At 40.8% G+C, this 22,714-nt stretch overlaps 1 protein-coding gene across 5 annotated transcripts in view; it reads right to left on the minus strand.

Annotated features, from left to right (window-relative positions):
- Positions 1-22,714, minus strand: part of PLCH1 (phospholipase C eta 1) — a 194,096-nt gene that overhangs the window by 20,769 nt on the left and 150,613 nt on the right. For 3 of the 5 annotated variants that reach the window (XM_057499436.1, XM_057499432.1, XM_057499437.1), the window contains exons 11-13: positions 6,396-6,557; positions 3,446-3,517; positions 447-538 (exon numbers count right to left, since the gene is read on the minus strand). In XM_057499436.1, the coding sequence (XP_057355419.1) occupies positions 447-538; positions 3,446-3,517; positions 6,396-6,557 (326 nt within the window). Of the gene's footprint in view, positions 1-446; positions 542-3,445; positions 3,518-6,395; positions 6,558-22,714 lie in introns of all 5 variants that reach the window. The other 2 variants (XM_057499431.1, XM_036904145.2) reach the window with 1 other exon arrangement.

Below are 22,714 nucleotides of genomic sequence, written 5' to 3' on the forward strand. Positions count from 1 at the left end.
AATTCCTTTAATCCATACAATGCCCTAGGAAATAGTTACAAATAAGGAGCCTATCTTGCCCCAAGTTAAACTTGGAGGAACAAGAGTTTGAAGTCTGGCTGATTTCAGATCCCTGGGTCTTAACACAAGCTTACTATCCATCTTCTCCTTTCCCCTCCAATGAGAGCCCTCTCTATAGTTCATGTGGCCTCTCTCTCTTCTCTGAAGACAGCTTGTACCTGACAACTGCTCCAACTAGCACTTATTAAGAGCTCACTCTGCGCCAGGCACAGTGTAAGCACCCTATGTGCATTATCATCTCACAGCCAGTTGATTTTCACATGTCCCACTGTGCCAAGCACTTTACATGTGATCCAGTCTTCTAGACCTATACAACTGAAGCTCCCAAAGTGATGGGGATGGAGAGGCCCAGAAGTCCGGGGAAGAACTGTGGGATGCTTTCCTACCTGTACAGCTGGCCAGTCTCCTTGCCTGGATTCTGCTGTGCATCCTCCTCGTCATCAGTACTATGAGACTTACACCGTGATTTTGTGGTTTTCTGCTGGAAAAATCACAGTAAACAAATTCACTGCATCAGGTGTATCTACAACATATAGAGAATGGACTGGGCCTTACAATACCCACACACATGGGCAATAACTTGCAGGAAAAAGAAATCGACCAGATATTTTAGCTTGCCTCACCATAAAAAGCATGCCTATAGCCATAATTATATTAAAATAATGAGGCATAACTGAGGGTTTTATGCCCTAACCTTGATTTATAGCTCACATAAAAATGTAGTTCTTAGAAAGACTTTATTAGTCATACATTGAAGACCTCTGTGAGAAGTAGGGTCAAAGTTGTACTATCTATTTAAATGATTATAAGGGATAAAATGCCCTTATGTACAGGGAGCTCACTATTCCTATTGACTTATAAAAAGAAAATTTCATTTAAAAAAGTAATACTATTTTAAATGAACAACTACCATTTTTGCTTTTCATCAGTATGCACTCAAATAACCATTTAAATCAAACTACTCTTTTGCGATCTTGACCAATTTTAATTTCTAGCAGCAGAAGGAAAATTGTTACCCACAGGATTCAGACTGAAAGGTTGCAGGACTAATCAGGTATCTCCTGAACCAATTAGCAGAAAGGCACAAAGCCTTTCTGGAATGATGTGGTTTCATCCCCACCACATTGGAGATAATCCCAATATTTGGCAGCACATACCTCAACAATACAACCCTAGTAATTACAGATAACAATGCCACCAAAAATACAGCCTCTCCAAAGGTAAGACCTTCAGAGAGAGTGCCCTGGACACCTGGAAATTGTAGCTTAGAAAGGCAAAGGCACTCCATCCCTACATTACTACAGGATCATATCACTTTCTAAATATTTTCATACTCAACAAATTTTTTTTTAAAAAGCTACACTGTTGGCATAAACAAACTCAACTCTATTAGACTAACAGTGAGGCACCAATTTAGTCTGGAACCTTCTCAGGTGCTATTTATGCCATGAGAACCCCAGTGTGCATGCAGTGGGAACCCCAGCATCTGATCAGCTCATGTTCCAGCTTGGCCTCTCACCAAGCTGGTAAGTGGGCTAACCTCTCTAGCCTCTAGGTTTTAAAAAAAGCAGGACAATAACACCTACTTAAAAGGATTATTACTGCTGTGATAATTAAATTATATGGCATGGAAAGTAATTCTGTAAGCTACATAAGTTTATATTTCAAATACTATTAATATTTCAAAAAATAATCTATAAATAATCTCATGGACATTCATTCTTATGACTTGAGGCATAATAAATTCTAATCTATAGTAGCTAAAGTACTCCCTAGAAGATTTACTTTGGAAGATAGTTTTAATTTAAATGGGTTGCTGTGATCAAGAAATGAAATAAGTCTAATTCCACATTTAGTTAGCAATTTGAATTGTTACAATAATCTGTCTTTTTAAAGTTCATTTTTAAATATAAAGTGTAAAAAGTGGAAATACGTAATGAATCACCAATGACAGAAAATATGATGGTGTCTTTTCTTTACATATCATTCTTATCATATGATAAGAGACATCTTATCATACCATATAATCAAATTTTCATCTTTTTTTGCTTCATGTTTTGCATGTTGAACTCTTCAGAATGATCACCTTTTAATGGCTGCATAATTGTCCATTACATGAAAAAAGTAATCGTTTAAGCAATCTTTATAAGTGAATACTATGGTTGTTTTTGTTTTTTTTAATATAATGACTTCTTTGTTCAACCTTTTAATAAATTATTTTATTGATGAGGCAGGAAGTTCCAGATACAAGTCTTTCAAGTACAAGAAATGACCTTACAGAACTTCGTGCATGAAGGTCACCATCCAATAGCTGATTTCCTTTATAACATGTTTATCTTTTTATTGAAGTATAACATACATTTAGAAAAGTGTAAAAATCATACGTGCTCAGTATGATGACTTTCCACAAAGTGAAATCACCCAAATGAGGAAATGGAATTGGAATATTATCTGCCCAAAAGACCCGATTCTCCCATTCAGTCATTACCTTCTCCCCAAAGGTAGTAACTACTATCCTCACTTTTCCCACATAGATTTTTGTTTTTGTCTGTTTTTGAACTTCATATAAATGGAACCAAATTGCATCTATTCTCCTGGTTGTGGCTTCTTTTGCTCAATGTCATGTTTATGAAGATCACATATTGCATGTAGTCGTAATTTTGTCATTCTCCTTGCTGATAAATATTCCCTTATGTGAATACACAATTTTTAATGGACATTTGAACTGTTTCCTCCTTGTACAAGTAACAACCCTATAAATATTGTTGTTTCAGTCTCATGACATGTACCTAACAATTGAACTGATAATAGACACAGTGCCTAGCGCAGACTCAGCAGACAGTGAGAAACTGTGTGCCAAAGTAGTTGCACAAATGCACATTCCCTTTACTGGAGTTCATGCCACTCAACATCCTGATACTTGGTGTTGTCAATCTTTTTGCTTGCTGTTGTGATGGGTGTATATGGAATCTCATGTTATTTTAATTTGCATTTCCTAGAGAATTGATAATGGTGAGAGCACCTGTTCCACATTAGCCATTTGGATGTCTTCTTTCATAAAGTACCATTTAAGTCTTTTACCTGTTTTTTAGAAGTTTAGGGTGCTCGTCTTATTGATTTACAGAAATTCTTTATATGTTCAGGATACAAGTTCATTGCTGGATTTTGTGTATTGCAAATATTCTTTCCCATATGCCACTCACTTTTTGATAATTTTGATGACTAGAGGTTCTTAAGTTTTAAAGTAGTTTATTATCAACTCTTCCCTTTTCTGGGGTCCTATTTAAGGAATCTTTAGTTATTCCAAGATCATGATGATATTCCCATTACCTTCCAGATTCTTTAAATTAGTTAACTTATTCACATTTGCCCTCTTAATTCATACCTTATGTTTTCCAAAGTTGGTCATGAGAGACCGTCCATGTGATTTCTTTCCACTTTCTTTCACATCTGGATGCTGAGTAAATAAAGCATATTATAAGCAATTGTCCTCTTTGCTCTTGTTTTTTCCCTTAGTTCTAAAGGGGTGGCAGGGGGACCCTCACTCTGTCTGCCTCTAGGTGTGCAGCAAGCTGGTCCTGCTTGTTTCTTGCTGCCCCAACCCTTCACTAGTCCAAAGGTTGCTGTGTCTGGCTCACGAGAGGAGGGCACTGGCGTGAAGAGGCCTGGGAACCAGCCAGGAGACAGTAGCTGCCAACAGCTTCCCAGAGCCGAGTTCAAGGGCCTCTCAGCTGGGCAGGCCCCTCCAGTGCCAATTCACAAGGCTCTCCACAGCACAGCACATATTTTTCTGAATGCCCTGAGTGGGAATAAATTATCTTCAGTTAAAAGTAGATTTAATTCTGAAAAAAGGACGAAAGTCATTAAGAGCCAATTCTGTTGAGTAAAATAATTTGATTGATTGGATACTGCCATTTGAGGTTTTAAAACATTAAAAATAAATAAAATCCAAGCATATCTATGAGGTAATAAAATTGTTTTTCTTTAAAAAACTATAGCAGAGCATATCTGTTCATCGAAATAATTCTGTGATGAGCATTGGATAGAAGTATTGTAGCAGCTGAATGTTTCCTCACGTGGGTTAATTTTCCAGGACAGAGATCTTCTTGCTTGAGCTTATTATTAGGGGACAGAAAAGCTACCCTGCTCAAAGGTTTAAGGTTCTTTTTCAATTGTCATCCCTAAAAATATGTATTGACTGGTTCACCACTAATGACATGGTATAAGGAGAGATCAGCGGGCCCTGCCCTCCCAGGACTTCTAGCTAAACAAAGAACCACATAAACGGAATAAATGTGAATGAACAAAAACATTTAAAATCCAAAGGCCAGGGAAGGCATCTAAATATATCCTTAGAGAGTAATCAAAAATGTAATTTGGGGCACGGAGAGGGGAAGACTGAGAATTGGTCAGGGAAAAGAGGCAGTTCAGAAAATGCTGGAGGGGTGAGGACAGGGGCTTACAGGGTGATTTCAGTTGACTGGTTTGTGTATTTTGACTGCCTTTTACGATCAGTTGAAGCTCATCATTAACTGTTCAAAAACTATGGAATTATGAAGGTAGCCAGATGTAGTTATAGAAGTAACAATGCTCTCCACGTGAGGAGAGCCAGTTCTGATACGAAGTAGCTACATGCCCTTTGGTAAACCCATTCACTCAATCTGTTTTCTTATCTGTAAAAATCAAATAACGGACACTTCCTCTGAGCTCCTTTCTACTTCTAATAGCCCATGTAACAGTAGGGGAACCTTATTGTCTAAAACAGAACCCTTGTAAGAGTGAAAGAGGGGGCACGTTTAACAACAGCTGGGACAATAGGTGTGCAGCAGGGCTGTTCAGGCTAGTTTAGGTATATGATCATCATATTCAGTGGCACTTGCTATGCCTCAGCTTTATGCTACATACATTACTTATAGTCTCATTTAATATATACAACCATCTGATAGCTGGTACCTAGAATTATCATGTATATAAATGTTGGATCACTGTGTTGTACACCTGAAACTAATGTAATACTGTGTGTCAACTACCCTTCAATAAAAAATAATTATCGAGGAAAAAAAATATATATATATATACAACCATCCTCAGAGATAAGTATGCTTAAACCCAATTTTACAGATAAAAACTGAAGTTAGTCAAGTTAGACAACAGTTACCAAGCTAGTTGTGATTAAACAGATTCTGTCCAGCTCTATCTCCTCTCTGGCTTACTCTGCCTTCCCAGCTTCTCCCACTCCACACCCCTTCTTTATGTATACTGGTAATGTACACAAATATCTATCTCAAATCTGACCTCTCTCAGGCACTATACAGGCCAGAAAAATAATGGTTATTAAGACTGACATGGTTCCTGTTTTCATGGAACATTAGTCTAGTTGAGAAGACAAATATTAAACAAATAACTGCAAATGTGTAAAAAAAAATTCAGACAAGAAAAGCTCTAATAGGCCACTGTGGACAACAGTGTCAGAGAGTGTTTATCTGGCAATAAAGGAGAGAGCTAACCTAGTCCAGCAGTTAAGGCAGGACTCATTTAAGACATCACATTGAAGATGCAATTTGAAAAACTAATTAGAAGTTAGCTAGAGCAGATGTAGGAATGAATTGTTCCAGGCAGAGGAAAGGAATGTGAGGAAGACCACAGCGTATAAAAAATTGTGGCTGGCTTGACAACTGTGGGAGGTGGTATGACTGGAAAGACCTGAGACTGAAGAGGTAGGCAAGGATGCAGCGATGTCAGCCATTGGAAACCTGGATGCAGTTTGTCATTTATTCCCAAGCATAATGGGAAGCCACCAAAGAATTCCAAACAGTTGAGTGACATGACTGGATTTCAATTTTTAAAACATTGTGATGATATCAGAGTAGAGATTAGGTTGGAGGGGAGCAAGAGTAGTCTACAGGAGAGAGAACACTGGACTTAAGTTGGACACAACCATGAAGAAGAAAAGCAGACAGATGGGAGACACATTCAGGAGGTGCAGTCAACATGCCATGGAGGCCTGCTGAATGTGGAGATGTGGGAGGGTCAAGTACATGGTGGCTCTGAGCTTCTTCCCTCACCTGAATATGCATGGGGAAGATAAGTCCAGGGGCACTGGGTTTTGCCTGAAGGTCCCACTGGAGTACGTGAGTCATTACCACCTCCCACCAACCCAGTTCTAACTCTTTCTCACATCATCTTGCAATAGGGGATTTTTGTTTTTCAAGCAATATGAGGATATAAATGCAAGAAATTGGGGAAGCATTTCACAGATGACAAATGATAAGAAACAAAGTACGAGGTGCTTTCTTTTTCCTGTTGAAGGACACATACAAGAGGGAACCGTATACCTGCTTCAGGTGTGCATTTAAGCCTTCATGTGTGGCCTTCAGTAGCGCCCGCACTGTGAAACTATCAGGATCTTCTTTGTCTCGAATTTGAGATTCTTTTAACAGTGACTCCAGTTTTTTCCTTATGAAAGATTCCACCTGGTGCTCAGTAGTCCCATTATTCTGCAAAGAATTAAGCAGTGGAAATGACTTCCCTTAAGAAGCAGAATTAAAACACACCCTTCGTTCCAGACAACATTGCTTCTATAATTTGATTCTCTCAATTACCTATAAAATGTTAAGCTCATTGTACCATTTTGGTCCTTCCCCCACACATACCAACCCCATACAATGATTACAATGACTGCATTCAACTCTCAAGAACTTTATAAAATCTTATTACTTATAAAATTTTCATTACAGAGATGTCCAGAATCTGATGCTTACAGAAATTAAGTAAGTTGCTCAAGGTTACAAAGGTTAACTGAGGCAGGATTCAAACTCCGGCTCATAAACCCTTCCCATGATGCTACTTTACACTTTACACCTTTGATAGAGAGAAGGCCATACAGAGTTTTTGGGTAGTAAATTTTCTGCACCTACACAGGTAAATACGAGAAAAAATATGCTATTTGAAAAAAATCACTTCCTTCACTGAGGGGGAAAAAGTGCTATGGAAATCTCTGGAATTGAGGATTATCCTGAGATAAAAGTACTTTCTCTAGTCCCACTGTGTAATCAGAGGGAACTCACTACTGACCTGAGCCATGATTTGTCACTGTAATTGCTAATTTCAAATGTTTTGATAATAAAGCTATGCCTGTGTCCAGATGATGATTTATGCAATTTTTAGGTGGTCAAGGGACATAGGGTTCCTTGAAGTCTTCCTGAGCATAATTTTTTGGCCACCTTGCTCTGCCTGAAACCTATGGAACCAGGCTCTGCTCTCTGCTCCCTTCACCTCTCTGTAGATCCAACACCTTTCCAGAAATTCTTCAGCCGCTTGGCAAAGGCCAGCCACCCAAAGGTAAGGAAAGGGGTTGTCCTCCGTAAGAACAGTTCCCATATTCCTCACCAGCTTAAGGCCTGTTTTCCACTTACAAAGTTTTTATTAAGAGATCATTATTTAAACCCTGGAGAACTGGGAGGTTTCCAAGTAATGCATTCATTTTCATAAAATCTTGATAGAAAGAAAAAATATAAATGCCCTAAGGGAAATTTGGGGAAAAAGCCTACATCAGGATAGGTTGCTAAATTTCCCTGTATTAATATCACATGCGTGAATATCTTTAATATACCCAGTTAGTGAGGCCCTGCACTCCACTGGAGGCCCTCAGGCCATGAAGGAGAAGAAAAGATGGGGAAGAGCTGGCCCTTGACATCAGGAGTAAATACCCTATTACTCCACAAAGGCATGTGTCCACGATATCCTACCCTAGTCTATGCAGATGCCTACACGAGCACAGAGAAACAGCACAGCCAAGAAGGCTACAGAGAAGAGAGGGAAATGACCAGGGCTCTGCACGGTGAGACATCAGCAGTGATGAAGAGAAGGGCTCTCCTGTCATCCATAGTTCTTGCAAAAGTTTTACATTAGTAACACATGTCCTTTAAGGCCCTGGAAAACAGATTCCTTTCCTAGAGCATGAGTTTATGGAGGAGGCTAGTGGCAGATAAGGCTGGAAATGTGCTTTGGGGCCAGGTGGTGGTAAAACTTGAAAAAGTGGTGTGGAGCTGCTAAGGGTCTCTGGGCAGGTAGTATCTGATTAACAGTTTCAAAATAATATTAACCTGGCAGTATGCACAGAAAGAGGAAAGATGTCCACATAGGAAAAGCCAGACACACTGGTTCTCACTGCAAGCACCGAGAACATAGGCTGATGTGCTGGTGGGGACTCAATAAAGATGAGAGCTGGGGAGCAAAATTCATTCTGCATAAAACAAAGATATCCTGAGCTGCTATATGCCAGGTGAGAAACATAAATGAGGCACAAGGACACTGTCACAGAACCCTCAGTGTCACGGAGCAGACAGACACATTCTTGTCCCAGCACGAGCTGGGACAAGGAGACACAGAGTCAAGGTATGTCACAGGCATACAGGGGAGGGCACCTCATCCAGCCTTGAGAAGGTGGGAGAGACTTCCAGGAGCAGAGGACACCTGAGGCAAGCCTTAGAAGATGAGTGCATTGACTTCCTGTGGCTGCTATGACAGTTACCACAAATCTGAGAGCCTAAAACAATAGAAATTGATTCTCTCAGAGTTCTAGAGGCCAGAAGAATGGAATCAAGGTGTTGGCAGGGCTACCCTCCCTTGTGAAGGATCTAGGGAAAGATCCTTCCCTGCTTCTGCCAGTTTACGGCGGCTCCAAGCATTCCTAGGCCCCGTGTAACTGCAGCCTGTGCCCCTCTCTTCACACGGCCTTGTTCTGTGTCTTTTCTTCTTATGAGAACACTTGCCATTGGATTTTTAAGGCTCACATGATTAATCCAAGATGACCTCACCTCAAGAGCCTCACCTTAACTACATCTGCAAAGACTCTTTTTCCAAAAAGGACACATTCATTAGTACCAGGGGGACAGAACTTGGAAGTATCTTTCGGCAGCTGCAAACCAACCCTCTACAATGGATAAGAGTTGATGATCTGGCAAAGAGGAGGGTGACAGCATTCCAACATGAGTAAAAGCAGGGAGAAGATAAACAGTATTGGTAAGAACTAGTAACCACATGGAGAAAGAACACAGGAGAATTTAGAAAAAGCACCTGAGACTGTAATATTGTGCTAAGGTTCACAAGTACTGTCATTTAATAGTACTTCATTTGAGCCGCCCAATACCCCTGAGGGTACACTAGGGTTAGCGGAATCTACTCACAATGATACAGAGGCAGAAAGATTCAGCTTGTCCAAACATACATGCCTTTGAAGTGGCTGAACTGGGATCTGAACCTAAGACTTCCAATCCCAAATTCTGTGTCTATTCCACCAAATAATGTTGCAGCCATCCTTTTTATACTGTTACAGGAAGAGAGAAATTCTCAAGTCAAATTAATCACAAGCAGGCTTGTGTTTTAAACAACCACTATTCCTATACGACACCTGAGAAGCATTTCTCCACAATCCCTCTGTAGAAAATAGTAGATTCCACTTAAAGGTCAGAAGCAAATCCAAGAAAAGAAACTCCAGGTCTTGAACTCCTAACACATTTTATCTAAAGACCCAGAGCTGGGCAGGGAGCACATTTATCACAAGGACAAAAAGGCTTGTAAGGCCACCTGTGTGCCCAGGGCACAGAGAATGCCCCTAGCAAACACCAGCTTCCTTCCCTGGCTCAGGGCGGCACAATGAGCAGAGACGGCGAGGAGATGAACTGTGGCCATTATGCCCAGGCACTTGCGCTGTCAGCAAGGCTAAAAATACCAAGCTGAGCCGACTGGTGAAGGTAAGGTAAAATAATTAATGCTTAATACATAGGCTACAATTATTCACTTCATATCGTCTAACCACTGGGATTTACTAAAGGAATATTTCTGCCTGTTGATCTTTTTCTTCTCTGTGATTTACAGCACAAGAAAATTAGCCATGGAGAACAAATAAATGGTGCAGCTGAGGTTTCATTAATATGTTATCATTCTGTCCTGGAACCCAATAACACTGCTGAAGGAAAGCTGAGACACTTGACCTCGCAACCAGCCAGGCGGCCACCGCGCAGCTGCAGCAGGGACCACCGCTGAAAGCCGCCAGCATCGGGCTCCTTGTTCCCTGCGCCAGGAGGAGACAGGCCAGTGTAGAGAGGTAGGGGAGTGGGGCGGTCCTTTAGTGCAGTCTGCAGTCATTCCTCCTCTCACAGAAGTAATCAGGGTCCCCAAATCCTGGTTCTAAGAGGGAAATCTGACCTAGGAACATCTATCACGAATAAATAAACCAAATACACAAACATTCTTGTTTTGTCTCCAGCATACACAGAAGGATCACTGGAAAAGCAGAGGGCTGCCTGGAACCGTGCTCTCTCTAGACCTGGCAGCAGCAGGAAGGGGAGGGACTGGATTGGAGTGGCTGCCCCGTAAAGAAGGGTCCTCTCAAACAGTGGGGCTCTACTCCCCTGCACACTGGAGTCACTAGGCAGGGAGTGGTCCACCATCCCAGGCCTCACCCAGACCCATTACATGGAAATCTCTGGGCTGGAGCCTGGGCATTAGGACTTTTGAAAGCTCCCCTGTCATTCCAATGTGCAGCCAAAGTTGAAGACCTTTGCTTTAAGAAAAAAAAAGCACTGGACTATATCACCATCCCAAATTGTCTCTCCACTGCCCTCTGAGCTAGAGTCTGCAGACAGAAGGATAATACATTAGCTGCCCTTTGTGAAGGTCTCAGAGCTTTCCCAGCCTGGTAACCGAAGGCCTTGGACTGAAGGACAGCTGCTTCTCAGCCACCCGCATCTGTGAGTTAAATAATGATTTCATTCCTTTAGTACATAAAAAGTCAAATTTATACAAACATGGCAGAGGATAAGAGTGACTTGTAGTTCCAAATGGGAGAAATCACCTGTTCTTACAATAAAAAGCCTATTGATTCAGTTGCTATCAGTAAGAATCAGAGTTTCAAATCCTTACTCTTTCAGCTTATTTCAATATGTTTCCAAATAGCAACAGCTCTTTTAATTAAACAGAAATCCTCAGGAAGATCAGGAGAGAGATTTCTAGACTTTAGAATTCTCAAGATTATATGGGCTGTCACACAGTACACTCATGTGGGGTCATGGGAGTCCCCTGGCGCTGCAGATCTGCTCCTTCCCAAGGGCAGCCAGGAGAGGACACCACCTTCTACCAGCTCAGAGCCAAGCAGCCAGCCCCTCCACAGGACTGTGAATTCAGCCTCTGAAGGTGGCAGGCAGACAGAAAGCTGCAATAACATTTTGAGGTATTATGATGATGTCCATTTAGAAAATGAGGGTAAAGAGGTCAATGAGGACCTCCAGGTCCCACAGTTGACTAAGCCAGGTTTTGAACTCAGGCTGTTTGGCTCCAGAGCCTGTGTGTTTGATGACTCTACTGTAGTCTCTCATCTGATGTGCCCCCAGTATTCCAGCCCACTCTGAGTCCTCTTCCCTCTGAATCCACATTCTGCTAAGTCAATACCATATGACCTAACAGTTTAAATTTGTTATTCATTATTTTCTTCCAGTGTGATGTGTACTTCTCCAGCTAGATGAACTCCCTCAAAAACACAAATTTGAAGTACCATACACAATTAATATCATCCCTAAGGTCAAGGTAGTCCATATATTTTTTCTCATCTGAACTAATCACATTGACTAGAAAAGTTTTGGTAGTTCTGGGAAGCTTAAAGGCACTTCTTGGAAATTTCATGTGATCTTACTTATGTAATATGCAATGAGGAGATTGTTGTACAAAACTCAAGATTTCTTTAATTTAATCAAACCCTAATAAATGATGAAGTATGGGAGCTATCATAATTCTAGAAAGTTCATGTAGCCATGATCCTGGATAAGTCGTTTGTCTCTCACAATTCCATCTTCCTAATCTATAAAATACTGTTAATGAGTTTCTACCCCAGTCCCATGGTTATAGGAATAAAATGAAATCCTCTAAGTGAAGTCCTTAGCATACTATAGGTGCTTATTAGTAAGAACTCTAAATGTTAAGTATTTAAATGCTGGTTTTAGCTAATGTATAAAAAAATAACATTACAGAGAAGGGAGCCAAGATGGCAGCATGAGTAGTTCAGCGGAAATCTCCTCCCAAAACATATATATTTTTGAAAATACAACAAATACAACTATTTCTAAAAGAGACACCAGTGGATACAGTACAACAGCCAGGATACATCTACATCTGCGAGAACTCAGCATCACACGAAGGGGGTAAGATACAAGCCGCGTCCGAGTGGGACCTGAACGCCCCCCTACCCCAGACCCCGGCAGGTAGAAAGGAGCCAGAACAGGGAGGGAGTGAAAGCCCAGGACTGCTAAATAACCAGCTCTAGAAATCTGCACCGGGAGTGCAGACACATGGTGCACAGGGTGCTGGATATTAGAGAAACAGAAAAGCAAAAACCTACAAGCAGGTCCCCGCAACCAGCACCCTGAGACAAAAGAAAAGCGAGTGCTTTTTGCAGGTCTTAAAGGGACAGGGACTCCACAGCTGGATGAAGTCATCCCAGCACACTCAGCCCAGCAGCTGGGAATCCTGGGGAACTCTAGGCAACCTAACCTCCCTGGGCAGAAGTGCAGCTCTGAAGCGCCTCACGGCAATAAGCAGCCTCCAGTCATTCCCCCAACTGGAGCGGACCCTGACACACCAGCCAAGTAGTGGGAGAGTAGCAGCATGCGCCAGGGCCAGTGGCACCAGAGGAGCCCGGGAGCGGCCCATGCGAGCCCATGGCAGCGGTGGCAAAGTGGCCTGGGACCGGCCTGTGTGAGCCAGTGGGGGCAGCGACAGAGCGGCCCGTGCAAGCCCACAGCAGTGGCGCCCAAGCAGCCCAGGACTGGCCTGTGTGAGCCGGCAGCAGCGATGACAGAGTGGCCTGTGTGAGCCTGCAGTGGCGGTGCCAGAGGGGACTGGGAGTGGCCCATGCGAGCCCGTGGTGGAGGCAACCGAGGCGCCTGGGAGCGGCCCACGCATGCTGATGGTGGCAGCACCAGAGGGGCCTGGGAGTGACCTGCACACACCTGAAGCAGTGCCAGAGGGGCCCGAGTGTGGCCCACGCACGCCGGCAGCAGCGCCACCAGAGGGGCCCAGGAGAGGCCTGCACGAGATGACGGTGGCAGCGACAGAGCAGCCTGGGAGCAACCTGTGTGCACCGGCAGCGGCGCCAGAGGAGCATAGAAGCAGCCTGCACACACCTGCAGTGGCACCAGAGGGGCCTGGGAGCGGCCCACAGGAGCTGGCGGCAGTGGCAGAGGAGCAGCCCAGGAGCAGCCGCACCCCCAGCAGCTGCCAAAAACCTCAGCCCAGCACACAGCCACCCAGGCCAAACCCAAAGGCCGCTGCCAGCATACAGCTGCCTGGCAGGAGCACAACTTTCACAGGAGAGCGCACCCGGCGCACCTGTCACTCCCCTCAGGGCTCTGTGCTGCTATGACAGAGACCCCGCCCCCAGCAGCTTAGGGGACGAACCTGGTGGCTGCTCCAGGAGTGCGGGTAACCGTCACAGGCAGTGGAGAAGGGCAAGGCAACCAGCAAGCAGGAAAAGACTTTCTTCTCCCAGCTGACACACCCGCTACCGGCCTACAGCCACTGCTATCACCATGAAAAGGCAGAAGAATTTAGTCCAGTCCAAAATAGTCCAGACAACCCCTCAGAGAGGGCCTGGGGAGACAGATGCAACCAATCTCCCTGAAACAGAATTCAAAATAAAGGTCATAACCATGCTGATGGATCTGGAGACAAATATGCAAGAGCTACAGGAGCAAGTACAGAGGGAGAATACAGAAATAAAACAATCTCTGGAAGGACTTAAAAGCAGAATGGACAGGATGCAAGAGGCTGTTAATGGAAAAGAAATCAGAGAACAGGAATGCAGAGAAGATGATGCAGAGAGAGATAAAAGGATCTCCAAGAATGAAAGAATATTAAGAGAACTGTGTGACCAATCAAAACAGAACAATACCCACATTATAGGGGTACCAAAAGAAGAAGAGAGAGAAAAAGGGAAAGAAGGTGTCTTTGAAGAAATAATTGCTGAAAACTTCCCAAAACTGGGGGAGAAAATAGTCACTCAGACCACGGAAGCACACAGAACTGCCAACACAAGGAACCCAAAGAGGACAACACCAATACACATAATAATTAAAATGGCAAAATCAAGGACAAGGACAGGGTATTAAAGGCAGCCAGAGAGAGAAAAAAGTTCATCTACTAAGGAAAACCAATCAGGCTATCATCAGACTTCTCAACAGAAACCTTACAGGCCAGAAGAGAATGGCATGATATATTTAATGCAAAGAAACAGAAGGGCCTTGAACCAAGAATACTGTATCCAGCACGATTATTATTTAAATATGAAGGAGGGATTAAACAATTCCCAGACAAGCAAAAGTTGAGGAAATTGGCCTCTCACAAACCACGTCTACAGGGTATTTTAGAGGAACTGCTCTAGATGGGAGCACTCCTAAGGCTAAATAGATGTCATCAGAGAAAACAAAATCACGACAAAGAAAGCAGACCAACCAAATACTAACTAAAGGCAAAAAATAAAATCAACTACCCACAAAAGCAGTCAAAGGAAACACAAAAGAGCACAGAACAAAACACCCAACATATGAAGAATAGAGGAGGAGGAATAAGAAGGGAGAGAAATAAAGAATCATCAGACAGTGTTTATAATAGCTCAGTAAGGGAGTTAAGTTAGACACTAAGATAGTAAAGAAGCTAACCTTGAACCTTTGGTAACCATGAACCTAAAGCCTGCAATGGCAATAAGTACATATCTTTCAATACTTACCCTAAATGTAAATGGACTGAATGCACCAATCAAGACACAGAGTAATAGAACGGGTAAAAAAGCAAGACCCATCTACATGCTGCTTACAAGAGACACACCTCAAACCCAAAGACATGCACAGACTAAAAGTCAAGGGATGGAAAAAGATATTTCATGCAAACAACAGGGAGAAAAAAGCAGGTGTTGCAGTACTAGTATCAGACAAAATAGAATTCAAAACAAAGAAAGTGACAATAGATAAAGAAGGACATTACATAATGATAAAGGGGTCAGTCCAACAAGAGGATATAACCATTATAAATATATATGCACCCAATACAGGAGCACCAGCATATCTGAAACAAATTACTAACAGAATTAAAGGAGGAAATAGGATGCAATGCATTCATTTTACGAGACTTCAACACACCACTCACTCCAAAGGATAGATCCACCAGACAGAAAATAAGTAAGGACACAGAGGCACTGAACAACACACTAGAACAGATGGACCTCATAGATATCTATAGAACTCTACATCCAAAAACAACAGGATACACATTCTTCTCAAGTGCACATGGAACATTCTCCAGAATAGACCACATACTCAGCCACAAAAAGAGCCTCAGTAAATTCAAAAAGATTGAAATCCTACCAACCAACTTTTCAGACCACAAAGGCATAAAACTAGAAATAAACTGTACAAAGAAAGCAAAAGTCTCACAAACACATGGAGGCTTAACAACATGCTCCTAAATAATCAATGACCAAATCAAAATAGAGATCACACAATATATGGAAACAAATGACAACAACAACACAAAAGCCCCAACTTATGTGGGATGCAGAGAAAGCAGTCTTAAGAGGAAAGTATATAGCAATCCAGGCATATTTAAAGAAGGAAGAACAATCCCAAATGAATAGTCTAACATCACACTTATTGAAATTGGAAAAAGAAGAACAAATGAGGCCTAAAGTCAGCAGAAGGAGGGACATAATAAAGATCAGAGAAGAAATAAATAAAATTGAGAAGAATAAAACAATAGAAAAAAGCAATGAAACCAAGAGCTGCTTCTTTGAGAAAATAAACAAAATAGGCCTCTAGCCAGACTTATTAAGAGAAAAAGAAAGTCAACACACATCAACAGAGTCAGAAACAAGAAAGGAAAAATCATGATGGACCCCACAAAAATACAAAGAATTATTAGAGAATACTATGAAAACCTATATGCTAACAAGCAAGAAAACCTAGAAGAAATGGACAACTTCCTAGAAAAACACAACCTTCCAAGACTGACCAAGGAAGAAACAGAAAATCTAAACAAACCAATTACCAGCAATGAAATTGAAGCAGTAATCAAAAAACTACCCAAGAACAAAACCCCTGGGCCAGAGGGATTTACCTCGGAATTTTATCAGACATACAGAGAAGATATAATACCCATTCTCCTTAGAGTTTTCCAAAAAATAGAAGAGGAGGGAATACTCCCAAACTCATTCTATGAAGCCAACATCACCCTAATACCAAAACCAGGCAAAGACCCCACCAAAAATGAAAACTACAGACCAATATCCCTGATGAACATAGATGCAAAAATACTCAACAAAATATTAGCAAACTGAATTAAAAAATACATCAAAAGGATCACACACCATGACCAAGTGGGATTCATCCCAGGGATTCAAGGATGGTACAACATTCGGAAATCCTTCAACATCATCCACCACATAAACAAAAAGGACAAAAACCGCATGATCATCTCCATAGACGCAGAAAAAGCATTCAACAAAATTCAACATCCATTCATGATAAAAACTCTCAACAAAATGGGTATAGAGGGCAAGTACCTCAACATAATAAAGGCCATATATGACAAACCCATAGCCAACATCACACTGAACAGTGAGAAGCTGAAAGCTTTTCCTTCTAGATTGGGGACAAAGACAGGGATGCCCACTCCCCCCACTGTTATTCAACACAGTACTGGAGGTCCTAGCCATAGCAATTAGACAAAACAAAGAAATACAGGAATCCAGATTGGTAAAGAAGAAGTCAAACTGTCACTATTTGCAGATGACATGATACTGTACATAAGAAACCCTAAAGACTCCACTCCAAAACTACTAGAACTAATATCGGAATTCAGCAAAGTTGCAGGATACAAAATTAACACACAGAAATCTGTGGCTTTCCTATACACTAACAATGAACTAATAGAAAGAGAAATCAGGAAAACAATTCCATTCACAGTAGCATCAAAAAAGAATAAAATACTTAGGAATAAATCTTATCAAAGAAGTAAAAGACCTATACCCTGAAAACTATAAGACACTCTTAAGAGAAATCAAAGAGGACACTAACAAATGGAAACTCATCCCATGCTCCTGGCTAGGAAGAATTAATATTGTCAAAATGGCCATCCTGCCCAAAGCAATATACAGATTTGATGCAATCCCTATCAAATTACCAACAGCATTCTTCAACGAACTGGAACAAATAGTTTAAAAATTCATATGGAACCACAAAAGACCCCGAATAGCCAAAGCAAACCTGAGAAGGAAGAACAAAGTGGGGGGGATCTCGCTCCCCAACTTCAATCTCTACTACAAAGCCACAGTAATCAAGACAATTTGGTACTGGCACAAGAACAGACCGCAGACCAGTGGAACAGAATTGAGACTCCAAACATTAACCCAAACGTATATGGTCAGTTAATATATGATAAAGGAGCCATGGACATACAATGAGGAAATGACAGTCTCTTCAACAGATGGTGCTGGCAAAACTGGACAGCTACATGTAAGAGAATGAAACTGGATCACTGTCTAACCCCATACACAAAAGTAAATTTGAAATGGATCAAAGACCTGAATGTAAGTCATGAAACCATAAAACTCTTAGAAAAAAACATAGGCAAAAATCTCTTAGCCATAAATATGAGTAACTTCTTCAGGAACATATCTCCCCAGGCAAGGGAAACAAAAGCAAACATGAACAAGTGGGACTATACCAAGCTGAAAAGCTTCTGTACAGCAAAGGATACCATCAATAGAAGAAAAAGCTATCCTACAGTATGGGAGAATATATTCATAAATGACAGATCCGATAAAGGGTTGACATCCAAAATATATAAAGAGCTCACACACCTCAACAAACAAAAAGCAAATAATCCAATGAAAAAATGGGCAGAGGCTGAATAGACAGTTCTCTAAAGAAGACATTCAGATGGCCAACAGACACATGAAAAGATGCTCCACATCGCTAATCATCAGAGAAATGCAAATTAAAACCACAATGAGATATCACCTCACACCAGTAAGGATGGCCACCATCCAAAAGACAAACAACAACAAATGTTGGCGAGGTTGTGGAAAAAGGGGACCCTCCTACGGTGTTGGTGGGAATATAAATTAGTTCAACCATTGTGGAAAGCAGTATGGTGGTTCCTCAAAATGCTCAAAATAGAAATACCATTTGACCCAGGAATTTCACTTCTAGGAATTTACCCTAAGAAAGCAGCAGCCCAGTTTGAAAAAGACAGATGCACCCCTATGTTTATTGCAGCACTATTTACAATAGCCAAGAAATGGAAGCAACCTAAGTGTCCATCAGTAGATGAATGGATAAAGAAGATGTGGTACATATACACAATAGAATATTATTCAGCCATAAGAAGAAAACAAATCCTACCATTTGCAACACATGGATGGAGCTAGAGGGTATTATGCTCAGTGAAATAAGCCAGGCGGAGAAAGACAAGTACCAAATGATTTCACTCATATGTGGAGTATAAGAACAAAGAAAAACTGAAGGAACAGAACAGCAGCAGCAGAGTCACAGATCCAAGAATGGACTAACAGTTACCAAAGGGAAAGGGACTGGGGAGGATGGGTGGGAAGGGAGGGATAAGAGTGGGGAAAAAGAAAGGGGGCATAACGATTAGCATGTATAATGTGGGGGTGGCACGGGGAGGGCTGTACAACATATAGAAGACAAGTAGTGATTCTACAGCATCTTACTACACTGATGGACTGTGACTGTAATGGGGTTTGTGGGGAGTATTTGAAGAGGGGAGCCTACTGAACATAATGTTCTTCATGTAAGTGTAGATTAATGATACCAAAATAAAATAAATAAATAAATAAAAATAACATTGCAATGTCAGCAAAGTAACAAAAAGTGATGTGTCTTTAGAGATGTGAAACATTTTAAAATCTTATTAAAGGAATCATTCTTATACAATGTAATTTTAAAAAGAAAAAGAAAAAGATAATCCAAAATGTATGTGAGTCTGGGCATGTACATCTCTACATATATGAGGGTTTATATATGGCCATATACATTCATGTTTTGACCCCCCCAATGATAGAAGGATTTACAAAGAGAAAAATCATAACCTTGGTCAAAAATAAACAAAATCATCACAATCATAAATGTAATTGAGTTCCATATTCAAAGAAGGTAGAGGAGGCCAAGAATTTATATCTTATTTTGTAAGAAAAGACTAAAGGTTCCCCATATGCTGTGAGAGATTAGAATTGGTCTCACAACATGAAACCAAGAAAACTGGGGTACGGTCCCTGCAAGGGTCCTTGCAGGAAGCATAAGAAACTAATAAGGTCTGGTTAGGAATGTGGGGCCTGGGTGTGTGTGGGGAGTGCTCGGAGTTCAGATGGAAGCAGTCCCATAATCACTAGATACGAAGGGTGAGTACAGAAGAGAATGGAAGGAAAAAATATTCCATTCAAAATTCAACCTTTAACCCAAAATTCTAAAACTGGAAAACTAATGCCAAGACTGAGTGGCAAAGACTTCAACACACAGAATGGGAATACACAATTTCACTTTAAAATTAATATAGTTAGATGCTCAAATATATGAAAAAAATATATCACAAGAAAGCAAGAGATTAAGAAGCCAGATAATGAAATAAGAACAAGTACCCATAAAAAGGAATCAATAATAAATTTTGTAAATAAACAGTATAGAATTAGAATTAAAAGAACAATAGCTGGCTGGGTTAAACTCTAGACCAGGCACAAAAAGGCAGTTCATGAATTCAAAATTAATACCATAAACAGTACCCAGAAGCCAGCACAGAGATAGAGAAAATATTGAAGAACAAAATTAAAAAATAATTAAGAGATGTAAGGGACAGATTCCAACATAAATGCAACAGGACTTCCCAAAAAAGAGGGCTGAGGATATGGAACAGAACATTTGCTCAAAGAAAAAATACACAACAATCAAAGAAAAAAATGGCTTAGAATTTTCTAGAATGAAAGAAAACATGAGTTCTCTAGTAGGAAATGAATACTGAGTGTTAAAAAAATAAGTCCATCCCTAGCCATTTAATCGTGAAAGTACAGAACAATGAGGATAGAAAGAGATGACCACCAAGGAAAGCAAAATAGACTGATCGGAGACTTCTCAGCAATAGTAATCCCGAGAAGACAACACCTCTAAAACACAAGGGAAAATATACATATATATAACATACACATTGTTAGACCTTAAATATGCACCACCTTAACTCTTTAAGCAGGATGGCAGAAGTTGCACCCTGTATGAGAAACAATCAGAATCTTCAGAGATCTTCTAGGTCACCTTTTCCATTCCCCCTCCTTGCTGCCAGAATGCAACAGCATGTTCAGTATGTGGGCACTGACTGTCTGAGTGTATGCTTTCAGTGACAGTCACAACCTCAGGAGGTCACTCATCCCTTCTATGACTGCTGACAAGTCTTAAATCAATTAATCTCAAAATGGCTCAAAAATCATCAAATGAATCACTAACGGAAGAAGATGGATTTGTAGCTAAAGTAGTGAGAAGAGAGGAAAACAATGAGTATGTGTAGTATGAGATATACATGCTGTCCTAGGGCTCATTTAAACTTGTTGGAAGGCTTCATGTTTATGGGATGAGTCATGTAGGAGATAGCTGATATTTGTGCCTAAGAGGCTGGCTGAATATAGATTCAGGGAGTACAAGAAAAAAAAATACTGAATAACTCAGCAGGAAAGAGAAAATATCAGCGAAGCTGAAATACAGGGGTGGAGAATCCATAAGGCACACTGTATGAAAGGATGAACAATGGTGAGCTGACCTCACTGACCAAATCTGTTAGATGACTGCACTGTGGTTGAAAGGACACTGTCCCTTGTCTTTGAGGTGCATGTTTCTTGGGTCACTGAACACACCGGTTTTCCCTTGTGGTTTATACATCATGGGCCAGATTTTCTCTATGACTCAAATGACAAAATAATGAGGCAAAAGCTTAAAGGATTCAATTAATCCAACAACAGAAAGCCTTTACGATGTAAGCAAAAAACTTTTGGTATGATTTGAATCCCTTAATTACAAGGGACAGGAGGCAGAGGAGCAAGAAGGCTGTGTGAGGGTCTTGGTTCCAGCGCCAGAGCGATGCTGGGTGAGCCACAAAGCCTGCTTCTGACCTTTACAGTTGCTGCTCCCTCTGCCTGGAGCATTCCTCCTGAGAGCAGCATGGCTAACTCTTCACTTCTAGGTCTTGGCTCAAATGTCACCTTCACTGTGAGACCTTTCCAGGCCATCCCATCTAAAACTTCAATAGATCCTCCACACATGCTGACATATGCACACATACACACACACATGACACTTTTTTACATTTCTTCCCTCCCTTTTTTTCTTTTTGCACTTAACACTGCCTAGTACACTATATATGTTACTTAGTTATTTTATTCTTGTCTATCCTTCCATTCTTCCATTAATGTAAAAGTCCATGAAGGCAAAGATTTTTGTCTGTTTTGTTTACTGATATATGCCCCAACACCCTCAACATGAGGGCCTCATCTGCCCTTTTGAGTAACAGAAGATGCTCAATAACTATTTGCTGAACGTGCAAACAAATCTTGTATAAGCCTCACGAGTTATTATAGTATCCATGAATGCTACGCTAAAATCTTTACTACAATAATTCAAATATAACTTATAAATCTAACCACATTCTGTTAACTTAAAACTGAGGTTAAGACTTCCTCTAAGGTAATTATTGGTTGCACATAAACTATGCACAGTACATCTTTCTACAGAAATATAATCAGGCATTCATTTTAAATGAGGCAATTTACATTCGACACTCAGATAAGGCATTTGAGCCCTCTGCTGACAACAGGACTATAAATTGACTGATTATAGGATAACACTTTGGTTTTCTAAGTACAGAATTGCCTTTTCTCAAAAAAGGTCCAAAGTAGAGAAAAAAGATTTGAAAAAGTGAAGTAAGGATACTTTCCACTAGAATGTTGGTTTATGTATTTTCTCTCCTGAAGTGTAACAAAGAGACACCTGTAAAACTTTACAATTAAGGGGCTTTCTGCTTTTACCTAGGCCCAAATCAAAGAATCTAAATGAAATACACTATCTTTATGGAATCATGTTCTAAGCCACCTACTGGTATGGGTTCCTAGAACCCAACTAAGATATTGAAAATGAGAGGAACCCAATTGGATATTTTTATAGGTGAAATTACTGATTTGTTTCCATAAAACTATGGCTAACTCTCTTTAGTAATCACAGACATATTTAACTTAGAAAGTTAGGAGGCTCATTGACATTAGAAGAAAAATTATGTAACTAGTTGGATCTAGAACTTGGTTCTTACTCATAGCAATAAATGACTACACTGGGATAATACCTAAATTTCTACTACTCATTTTCAGTAAAAAAATAGCATTCTCTAAGCACAAAATTTAGTCAAGCCTTTCTGTTCCCTGCTTTCAAATGATAGACTATGATGAAGCTACCAACTTATTTTGCAAATAAGATGCAATCAAATATATATATGTGTGTGTGTGTGTGTGTGTGTGTATGCACATATGTATATAAGTATACATAATGAACATCAGAGATTA

Source organism: Manis pentadactyla, chromosome 1 (genome assembly GCF_030020395.1).
Source record: "Manis pentadactyla isolate mManPen7 chromosome 1, mManPen7.hap1, whole genome shotgun sequence".
NCBI lineage: Eukaryota > Metazoa > Chordata > Mammalia > Pholidota > Manidae > Manis > Manis pentadactyla.